The 12,189-nt window shown below is 37.0% G+C and overlaps 1 protein-coding gene across 1 annotated transcript in view; it reads right to left on the reverse strand.

The window, feature by feature from the left end:
• The window catches only part of DMD (dystrophin), a 1,998,908-nt gene that overhangs the window by 1,226,645 nt on the left and 760,074 nt on the right, over nt 1-12,189 (reverse strand). Inside the window, exon 30 of the mRNA XM_049644567.1 lies at nt 5,546-5,707. Coding sequence (XP_049500524.1) covers nt 5,546-5,707 — 162 coding nt within the window. The remainder of the gene's footprint in view (nt 1-5,545; nt 5,708-12,189) is intronic.

A 12,189-nucleotide genomic window follows, 5' to 3' on the forward strand; every position in this document is an offset into this window, starting at 1 on the left:
GTTTTTTGCTTTTTGTTTTTTGTTTGTTTTTTGTTTTTTTTTTTTTTTGAGAGAGAGAGAGAGAGAGAGAGAGAGAGAGGCAGACAGAGCATGGGTAGGGGAGGGGCAGAGAGACAGGGAGACAGAATCTGAAGCAGGCTCCAGGCTCTGTGCTGTCAGCACAGAGCCCGATGCGGGGCTCAAACTCACAAACTGTGAGATCATGACCTGAGCTGAAGTCGGAGGCTCAACTGACTATGCCACCTAGGCGCCCCAAAGGTAGCAACTTTCTAATCTGGTGCACCCTCTGCAACTCTTGCTTGCAATTATTTCCCACACTGTTAAATATATCAAAATAATAACAGTCATTCTAAATGGGGGAATCATCAGGTCTATACAGTAACACGCATAGGGAGCAGTGCAATGTTAGAGCACGTTCGAAATTAATTGTGTTGTGTGTGCCATCATATTTCTACTGCTTGGTGAAAAGAAACTATTTCTGCTATGCCTATGTGGGGTTTACCATTGGAACCCAAATGTCTGTAATACATCTGCATATTCTTCTTCTATGGTTAAATTACTTCATCATCACATAAATCCGGAATGAATTCTGCTGTGAGGATTTAGACGGTCTAATCCATAAATCAGGGAAGTAGGCTGCAGAGTTAAACTGTTGTGAGTCGTTTGGCACGCAAATGTGCTTATTTACATTGTAAAAGTCTTTTTTGTTCTAGAATGAAATCATAAGCTTAACCTGATAGACCAAAATCCGTACTTAGATCTTTATTTTTTAAGCCATTGATTTTGATAGTTTGGGATGCTGACATTTAAATATGGTCAAACATATTTAAACTGAGTTATAAGATTTAGTTTCAGTAAACACAGGAAGACCTCACTTAGGAATTATTTTGATGTGCACCTAATGCAGTCAGCTTAAATTCGCAGCTTTCTTTTTTTTTTCCTTTTGACATATTCTTTCGGGTTTTTTTTTAATATTGAATTTATTGTCAAATTGGTTTCCATACAACACCCAGTGCTCAAAAGAAGATCCTTCTTTTGTATTTGTCGATGCTAAGTTTTAGCCACATTGTTGATGGGATAGAACAAGAGACGGAATGAAGAAATCTGGTCTACAGTGAACCTGGAATACTCAAAAGTCCTATCATGACAAGTGAAATATAGGAGCGCTTTTCTATGGTGATTATGAGGTCCTCTCCTTTGATGATAACTTGCTTCCTCAACTGCTTTAAATTTTTTTCTCTCTACTCATGCACTGCTAAGCAGCCCCACTGCTTCTTGTGGTAATCTTAGTGATACCGTAATATTCTCTCTCAAGTGCACATCATCAACACTTAACGATATAGAGCATTTCAACAGCTACCAATGGTGGATTTTTCGCAGGTACTGCAGCATCAAGATAATGAAATTACTGGAATAGGAAAGAAAAAAATGCTGACTGAAATGTCTTCGTAAGTTTACAAATTACAGATATTAAAGTGGTTATTTAGACAGGACTATCATGGCTCCTACAATAATTTAGAGGCACATCCAAGCTAATTGGCACATTAACATATGCAGAATTAGGGGGAGCGGGTAAGAAAGCAAGAAAACCACGTCAAATTCATTTTCAAACATCCTTGTTGAAAATTCTATTCGTCTGAATTAATTCATTTCTGCAGGAATTCTCAGCTGTGTTTTCTACTTTCATCCCATTACCAAAAGAGTAAGGGCACAATCAAAATTGAAGAAAGTCACCCCAACTCCCTCCCATTGAAATCCTGACAATGCCATACATGTGAACGACAAGGAGTACTCAGACATGTGATGTGAAGAAAAGACTGTGGGGCAACTCAGCCATTACCAAGAATGAACTCTCCAAAGCTGTTCTCAACCTTTGCTACATGTGAAAATACCCTGGAGAATTTCCAATAATTCTCATGACTGAGTCCACACAGAAATTCTGACATGATTGGCCGAGGGCACCCCCTGGGAACTTCGATTTTTCTTCCAGATCTTAGGTGCTAAAACTAAACGTCCATGTTTTGGTAAGTTCTGCAGGAAAATTAAGGAGCAAATAACTATATTCGTGGTATGTGTTTCTTTGCAGTTAGATAATTTAATGATTTTATTCTGCAAAATTACAAAGCTGTTTTGAGGAAATTCTCCGTGGTTTTTATATTTTAATCATACTATTTTTGAAATAGTTCTTTAAGTTTCTGATTTATGTATCTAGAAGATAAACTTGTGTATCTAGAAGAGCGCTCCCCATTTGCTTTATTCTATTTGAATCCATAAGATGTCACCTTAATTTTGTACTTGAATAAAGATCTCTCTTGAAATGGCCTGGCATTGGGGCTTTGATGCTGTGGTCAAACTATTCAAGATTTTGGTGTGTTTATGTGTGATTGTCTGAAAAGAAATGCTCAGGTCACTGTAAGCTCCGATATCCTTGCAGTATGTAGTCTTATTGTCTAAATGGTTAAGCTTTACTCATGTGAGCTCATGCCAGTAAATAAAACAGTATATATTTTTAATCAGCTTTAGAATCAGAAGGCTCAATTCTATAATCATGACAGATAACTGATCAATGAACACGCTGAGGCAGGGCGGGGGGGCTCATTTCTGCCTTATAGTTACAAATGCAAATGGAATGCAAGGACCTATTCTGATCTATATCTACCTTTATAAATAGTAAGAGTATATATGAAGAGTTACAAAGTATACACATTGCATGGATGTCCTTAATACCAGGAATTTGTTATACCTGAGAATCTTAATCTTAAAAGGCAGAAAAAGAAGGCTTGAAGAACAGATTTAAATTTGATAGCAAAACTATCACTGCACCACACGGTGGAGTCAGACATCCACAAATCTAAGTGGCCAGTGTGTGACAGGAAATCAGAGCACATTATTTAAGATGACTAAATACGGTAATGCTCTTCCTTTTGTCTGGCTTCTCAGTGATATACTCAAACAAGTACTGATTCCTGAAATGGGAAAGCTAAGTCCACTGAATCTTTTATTTTTTTTTAAATTTTTCAATGTTTATTTATTTTTGAGAGAGAAAGAGAGAGAGCACCAGCAAGGGCAGAGAGAGAGAGGGAGACACAGAATCCAAAGCAGGATCCAGGCTCTGACCTGGCAGTACAGAGCCTCATGCAGGGCTCGAACCCACGAACTGCAAGATTATGACCTGGGCTGAAGTCGGATGCTTAACTGACTGAGCCACCCAGGTGCCCCCCACCCCTGACGGAATCTTTTAATTAGCAATGAAGTCTGATGAAAATTTAAAGAGACAAATTGTTTTGCATTAATAGAAACCATTAAAATTAGCCCCCATGATATACACTCAAAAAAAAATGTCATTTTGGTGGCATTCTTAGTGGCTTCTTTGTCTGACAAACTCTGCTTATGTTCTTACTTCACAGACAACCTCTTTACTTTCTACTTGTTTCTTTGAAGAGAGTTTCAAATCAAGCTTCAGGAAATGCAATCCTTGAAGTAAATCTGAGTACCTGATAACTCTGTTCCAGAAAACAATTCACTAGCTGTCATCTTAAAAGAATATCTTGGAGAAGAATGTTTCAATAGCTTTCAGGAGGCTTGCATTTTCCAATATTATATATTACCAGTGGCGGAATTCAAAGTCGAGAATTATCTTGAAAACGCCCGTGCAACCAGAAATTCATGGAAAACGGATTTGAGCTTGTTAGTGCTCTAAAATCCCTTTTCTCAAGTAGATTTGAAATTTCTTAGTTGACATGTGTGCTGTTATTTCCAAGTACTTCAAACTGTGATAATTAAAAACATTTTTACTACAGCTTTTTTAGTGGAGAAAACCAAACACTTTCTATTAGGGTATTAAAAACTAGTATGTTATATTCATGTTTATGGAATCCTGGATTTATATCTAAGTTAGAATACTCAGGATCCACAGCCTTTTCAATGAAACGAGCTGTTTTTTTTTTTTTTTTCCTAAAAGCTCCCATTTGTTTCTAAAACAATAACAGCTATTGCTTGTTTCAAATTTGCTACTCATACTTCCATTCTGTAAGCGTTAAAAAACTATATATTTTATAGTACAAATGTTCACTTTTAATATTTATTATTTATACCGTTCAAAATTTCCCTTAATTATATTCAGAAATTTATGAACAGTCTTTAATCAAACATTCCTCCAAGTTTGTGACACTAAATTAAAAGAAGAATCGATTCTATTCTGCTTTTAGTTTATAATCATGTAGTCCTTCCCAACTCAGTCATTTATGTCATTCCTGACATGCATTTTTCTAAAGCCTGCCTATAAAATTTTCTATGTGACTCACGAGGATTCTGCCAACAGGATTCCCCCAAACCACATCTTCTTCATCCCCTGTTGCAACGAGGAACCCCTCTGCCCTGGGCTTGGTAACTCTATCGAAACCACCTGTACTCTGCCCTGTGTTCTCAGGGACTTCTTTGGTCAGAATTTGACAATATGGTAAAGTGTCCCATGCTACTGTGCTACTGTTTGACAATATGGTAAAGTGTCCCATGCTACAATGATGCTCTGGACACCAATTTAACTATGACTCAGTGCACTGTAATTGCACTGTAACCATGACCTATAAATCCAAGAGTTAATCCAAAAATTCATTTTAAGATGAAAACACTCGGGCATCTCCACCAGTTAGTGCGAAGAGGGCCTTTGGGATGGGTATATAACCTTCTAACGCCCCTCATATCATAACATACTTCTCTGAGTCATCCTTGGCTGTTAGGTTCATAATATGTACCTAAGATCTGAAAAGCAGCTACATTACTATCAGAAAATATCAAAGATACTGAAATAAATAATACCTACCATACTTTACATAGGTTGAAATGTTATTTAAAAATAGAATTGCAGCTTTTAAAAAATGCTTTCCACGATAAAAGTTAATTGAGGTATAGCTTAAATTTATAAAGTATAAAGGGATCTTAGATTGATTTCCAATACTGTTTTAACTCTCATTCTAGAAAATCTGGCTTGGGACAGTTCGGATTGAACAGAGTGGGATGTGTGAGTACATGTGAGTGTATACGGTATGATTATTAGTAATTAAATGCAAATTTATATCTCAAACATTTTGCTGTTAACTACTTGCAATACATTAAGTGGAGAATATAGAGATCCTATAAATTATGATTCCAAGATAACAGAGATGAGCTGATAATAAAATATTTGAGACTGCATTTTTTGAGGCTGCGTTTTTAGTGGTACCACTAAAACTAATTTGTTTACAATTTACATTCCTAAGGCTTCCCTCTAGCTTTAGTCTGAAAATACTGAGAAACAGCAGACTTCCATATGACATTTCCCTACCTTTTAAGTATCTCTGTTTTAAATTCTGCCACCATATATTTTCAAAGATAAAGCTGAGAGTACTAACCTAGAGCTCTCTTTTCCCCGTGCCTCCAGATACTCAAATCAGCCAATGAAATAACCCTCTGTACAATGAGCCGCATAAATTTTAACTCAGAAATTCAGCAATGTCCTGTTCAGATAATACACCCAATAACAGTAGCTCATTCCCAGTCTACTTGCCTGGGCTTCCTGAGGCATCTGAGCTGCGTCCACTTTGTCAGCAATATAAGCTGCCAACTGCTTGTCAATGGATGAGAGGGACTCCTGAATTAAGTGCAAGGATTTTTCGATCTCCTGGGCAGACTGGATACTCTGTTCAAGCAACTTTTGCCTCCTCACAGCCTAAAGAAAATAAGCGAGAATGAATCAGTGAAATTTTTACTCGCGGTAGTTTTTCTGCAACCCAGCTGCAAAGTAAATGAAGATTCTAGATTCTTCCACCATCACCTTTTTGTAAGATAGATTCCGCAGCTTCCTGCCACTCATTCAGCTCTGCTTACACAAATAAGAGTAAGAATGAGAAAAAAAAAAAAAAAAAAAAAGGAATTAGCACACAGAACTACAGGATCAGGAATATACGCAGGACAAAACCACAGAATTATGCACATCAAGGAAAGAGGGTGGAAAAAACATTAGTGAAAGCATCTTGGACACTGCAATCTGTCGTTCTCAGACCGAATGTTCCTCCTGATCTCATTATATAGTTCAAGAGATTTGGTTTACTTAGAATAGGGTCATCGTCATCACAATCCAATTCAAGATGGATAATCCACTTCCACCAGTGAGACACACAGACAATCTGTTCAGAATCAGCTCCTTTTCAAAAGGAGAATTTCACATCATCATCTGGTTATGGATTTATTTTAAATATGACTTGTACCCGTTTTCCATGGGATTTTTCCGCCATGTTTTTTTTCACAATTTGGATTATGGAAATAACTTGCACAACTGGATCTGTGTTACTGCTGAGGCGGAACAAATAAGTAATCCTAATATAGCCGCAATTAATCTTAATTGTTACTATAGGTATGATTAAGATAATTTAACATTTTCCAAATATAAATAGCAATGCTGAACAGATTGCACAGTCTCCCTTCAAGGATCTGTTCACCTTTAAAAGAAGAGTTCTAAAAGTAAGGAACGGGACAAGGAATTTAATGAGAATTCCTTAAGTTATGCATCATACCAAGTATTTTTCTTTCTAACACGATGTGTACACATGATTACCTGGTACAAGAGAACTATCCTTCCCACACACCATGAATGGGGTTTTAAAAATGTCCCTGCTTCTGATGAATACAGCCTAATATATAGACTTGTCAAATCACTACCCTGTACACCTGAAACTAATGTAACATTGTGTGTCAACTATACTTCAAAAAAAATATGTAAAGGAAAAAAGAATACATACATTGGCTCTGAAGCTTAAAATGTATTAGGGATACCATTATTCTTTAAGGAGGCCAACTGGGAAAACATTGTTACTCAACTGTGAATAAGGCTAAGAGGTCTGGACCAAGGTCTTGCACTGCAGCAGGAGTGGGAAGACATTGTCAGTATTTCTATCGGTACAGGAAATCTTCAGGATTTTGCCCCTGGCTTTCCTTTTTTCTCATTCCACCCACAGCTTTAGTTGCACTGAGCCCTCTTAACGCTCCCATCTCTCAACACTATGTCTCCAGTCCAGATCTCTCCCTCGATCTCCGCATGTGCATATGTGATACCCTACCTGACATCTCTACGTGGACATCCCACAGCAACCAAAACAGCAGCAGGACCAAATATCGGCATCTTCTGCGTCCCCTTCTCACCTACTTCTCACCTCTCCAACTTGTTTTTGCTCTCCCTCTGTACTTTTTTCCCTATTTCAGTGACTTACAATTATTCATTGCCTTTATTAGGCTTAATTCTGAATATTCCCTCTTCTTTTATCATGCCGTTCACCGTTTTGTGTTTAATCAATCAATTCCCGAACCTTTCTTCTACCTCTTAATACTTTCTGATTCCATCCTTTTCTTCCACCCCCTGCCCCACCCCAACACCACTGTCATTACTCTAGTTGAGGTCATTATCACCTCTTGCCTCAAAAACAGTACATGCTCTTCGCTGGTATCCTATCCTATCATTACCCATCTGCAATGTAGCTATGGTGTGTTCTTTCTAAAATGCAATCATGGTTCTCTGCTTAAAATCCCCTAGTGAGTAATCATTTTCCTGAGGATCAATGCAATACTCCTTAATACGGCTTTAAAGTTCCTTCATAGTCCCTGCTGGTGTCTTCTACTTCGTGCTCAAGCTACACAGAAATTTTACTTTTCATTCCTGAACATGCACGATGTCCCTCTTGATACTTGGCCCTAAACATACTACTCTTCTTTCCTCAAACAACTCCACCCTAACTTCTTTTTATTGGCTAATTCACCTTTATCCTTTAACTATTACCTTGGAAATGTGGACATCTCCCCCACCAGGTGGCTGTCCCTGACACCCTATGCTCTCCGTTATACTCTGTATTGCTGGCTCAGCATGTATCACACAACATTGTAATTTCCCATTAATTTTTTTTGCCTCTACTTCAGACTTTAAGTACCAATGTGATTAGAGACTGTGGGTGCCTTGTTCATTGCTCAATACCAGTTCCTAAAAAAAGACGAATACTTTTGTTCATGACTGAATGAATGGTGTAACAAAGCTTTTTGATAGGGAAAACAGAGAAGAGTTCAAATAGTTGAAAAATGGATTTACAAAAGAAATTGGGGAACAGGTCGCCACCAGACAGAAATGTTGTCTGTAGAAAAGTTCTTCCAGTTTTGTTGTGTTGTTTTGTTTTGTTTTGGTGTGTGTGTGTGTGTGTGTGTGTGTGTGTGTTGGAATTAAAAGTATCAGAATACACCATTATTTAAAGAAAACTTTAATCTACTTCTATTAAAATACTTCATCCAAATCAGTGACCAAGATCTTGCCCTGTAGTCTAATTCAAATATTGTTTCCCCTTTCTTTAGTCAAAACTTCAACTAGAAGTTACATCAAATCAAAATTCAGTTAACAGTGCTCATGGCTATAATCAGAACTGTCTGTATTGTACAAGAGAATGTCTGTAGCCTAGCCAGGCTTTCTGCAGAGAAATGGATCCCTAATGATAAAGTTTCACCACTGTGACAGGTGGCTGGAGAAAGCTTCCAATCACAGCACACAGTAACTGCCTACTCAGGCATTGTTTAAGTCTCATCCTTTATCCGTCTGAAGGCAAAAACAACCTACTGTCCTGTGCTTTAACATAATAGGATATAATACAGCATAATGTTAAACATCATGTCTAGCCCCAAAATTATATTTAGAAATCTAACCTCTTCTAGTCAGGAGGTTCTATGGATTGAAAGAAATAAAATGACCTAAGAGATGATAGCAGAAGTGTTGACCTTAGGTAGGTTGGTTGTTTGCCTGGCCTGGCAGTCAGTAAGAGAGACTGATTTACATGGATTCTTTGATTTTCTGAGAGAGAGAAAGACCTGATGTCAATCTAAGCTTATAGAATTCTTTGAACTAATGATGGCATAAGCTGCCTTCTATTTCTAAACATCTTGTTGGTCAAACCCTGATGGGATGCCAGGCCTGTGGATTGTCTAGGACCCTCCGGCCACTCAATCTGTGCTGTCTCACTGATTGGAGCTGGTAGGAAGATCTGAACCATAATCATTTTTTTGTTGCTGGTCCAGAATACCAGCAGTATTCTCAACTACTGTTTTAAAATGTTGTATCATGTCTTCAGCTAATCCTCTCAGCAGTAAGAGGAATCGTATAGATGAACACAAGTAGCAAGTATGAGGAGAGTTAGAAACACACCGAAAGGTTGGAAATCGACGGCAAAAATATAAAAGTACAAAAGTGAATCATAATGATGGTTAGGTACTGAAGAAAAAAAACATAACAAAATTTTCTTTTGGTTTTCAGAAAAATCCAAGGAAAACGTATTTAAACTAATCAATATACATGAAAGTATATTATTATTATTTCTTCAAAGTTTTCTGGAGTATAAAATCAAAAGCTGACTAATTTTTGTTGGCAACGGAAAGTTGTCTCCACAGTGAATTGTTTTTTACGTTCCTACTCTGTTTTAAGTAATAACCTTTGTGCTTCAATACTACAAACACTTAAATCAGAGAATGACATGGCTAAGAAATTGGAGAAATGCATTTTTCATTCTGGAAGAATAAATTTCTCAAGTGCAATAAAAAGTGGAAATTTGAACCAAAATAAAGAAAGGTATTTAAAATATGAATGCAGGCTTAAATATAGTGAAACACATTACACACATTATCCCAATAGCTTTCTACAAATCATCACTCATTTAAGGAACTATATGTCCTGATATACTTATTAAAGTTGCTATACAACACAGTAATTTTTATTTCATTTAGTAAATAACAGACTTGACTGCAAGTCACTTGCAACTGCAAATAAGTTGACTTGACTGCAAATAAGTTACGAATATGGGTGTTTTTCCTATTAAAATAAGAACTTCTGAGAAAATTATAAAGATTTATTTCCCTTATAGTTAAGCTTTCTAGCCGGCAGCAAATGCTTATTAAGCACATAATATGTTGCAGAAGTGAATTTTACAGATAGTTTCTCACGATAGGAGATAACAACCAAATGAGAAAAAAATCTAGGAGAATGCAAGGATGAAACATTTTTTAGCCAAAAAAAGAAACAAGAAAAACAATCTACATGATAGGAATTAAAAAGTGCCGGAAAAGTGTTTTTGTCCAAAATTCCCTATCCTATACTGATGCAATTCTCTTGGTTGCATACTCCACCAATTTAAAAAAAATATATGTATGGATTACAAAAAAAGTTGCTAGAAGAGAAATTCCCAAGAAATTTAATTCATTTTGTAGCATGAGTTAGTTTGAGGCCACAAAAATAATTTCCTTTCAGGATCTGTGGGATATGGGTTTGGGAAGGGGAGAGATTTTGTCATTATTTTGTTTCTTCTTTTATGAGTGTGTTATTGTTTTACCTGATTTGCTTTTGTTTTTGTTTTTGTTTTTTTTTTTTTTTTGGCAGAAAACTGGGGAATAATTTTTGATGCCTGGGTATGATTGTGGGGGACCTACTGGGCAGAGGAGGTTTTCATGAGGAAGCCGTTTGTTGTGGAACCCCTTGTGGAGGGGTACAAGAGTGATATAAGTCTTGAGGAAAGGAAAACATGACTGTGCAAAAGATGCACTTTGATATCTTAGCATCTTGCACAAACCTTTTTTTTTTATCCAATTATGTAATAAATATTCCTTGGTTCCTTACTATGTGCCAGGCAAAAGCAGCTCTCAGTTTTTTCTTCAAAAAAATATACAGTAGATCCAGGCTTAACAATGTAAAATTTGCCCTTTCATTGGCCCTATGCCAAAAAAAATGGGATTCTTTTTAGTGGGCTGGGATTTTGAGATGCACTTGGCTTTTCAGAAGTCTGGACTGTGGATTTTCTCGAGAATTGCAGATCCTTGCCCATTCTGCTCTAATTTATGGGGAAAAAACATTCAGGCTCTTTGTGCAGACAAATTACCTAGGGATTCTTTAAATTGTATTCATTAGAATTTCTAAGAAAAGGGAAAGAAGACATGTCAGATGGTTTATTAAAAAAAACCAATATGGTTTATGATCATCTTGTAGTAAAAAAAAACACAATGATTTATTGTTTCTAAGTATTTGTCATTTAGAACCACACATATAAAATGTTTTCACTTCCATCATTGTTTTATTTTCTTTTCCCTAAGTAATGAAATATGATAGCCATTCTTCAATTAGGCCTCATTTCTTTGAGTTATTTTAGTAGTACATGAACTAAAGAAAACTATTTCTCAAATTTTGATGCAAATAAAGCAACCGCTAATTCTTGAAGCTTCTGCTTGGGGGAGAACATCAACTGCCCCACTTTGAATGCCACTACCTTGCACAAAACAGAACAACGACTTAAGTATTTTTCTCATGGACAGTGGCTAGAAGGTGGGAGTCCTGAAAGAGATGTGCTAAAAACAAGTCCTACTCCCACGGCTCTTCAGAAATTAATGTGGAGACCAAAGAGAGGCCACTGATCTGCATTATTTAACAACCTCACCTGACTTCACACAGACTGTCCTTGACCAAAAAGTTCTATTTTCTGGAGTCTCACGTTCAGCACACCAGTAAATTAATGCAACTACTTCCTTTTCGTTTCTTTGTTACCAATAGAGTGGTTGTAATTTGCTCAAATACCAAATCATAAAAGTACTCAATTTGACTGAATTGTTTTTGGTGGGTTGGAGAGCACTTTTTAGTGAACTACAGTTGACACACAATGTTACATTAGTTTCAGGCATACAGCACAGTGATTTGACAAGTGTAGCTGCCATCTGTCACCACGCAATGCTATTAAATACCAGTGACTATAGCGCCTATTCTGTATCTTTTATTGCCAGGACTTACTTATTCCATAACTTGAAGCCTGTATCGCCCTTGCCCCTTCACCCATTTCCATTAGCTGTTTCCTCCTAACTCTTATGCAACTTATGAGCTACTCTGAAGCTCCATCAATTATGGTCATGAATGCAATGGACTCTCTTATCTTGGAATTTTAGCTACAGTCTTGAACTGAAAACAGTGAGTCCTAAATTCCTCTCTAAGAGATCGAGATAACAAGTTTTATCTCAGAAAACTTTACATGAGAGGTAGGAAAGCTGGCTCTTCTTTCGTTACTCCACCAAGCTCATTACGCCAACACTCCAGGTAGATTTTGAAGAGAATCGTAGCCTGAATCCATGGCCAAGGGAGACAGTGTGATGACATCA

The sequence above is a fragment of the Panthera uncia genome, chromosome X (assembly GCF_023721935.1).
Source record: "Panthera uncia isolate 11264 chromosome X, Puncia_PCG_1.0, whole genome shotgun sequence".
NCBI lineage: Eukaryota > Metazoa > Chordata > Mammalia > Carnivora > Felidae > Panthera > Panthera uncia.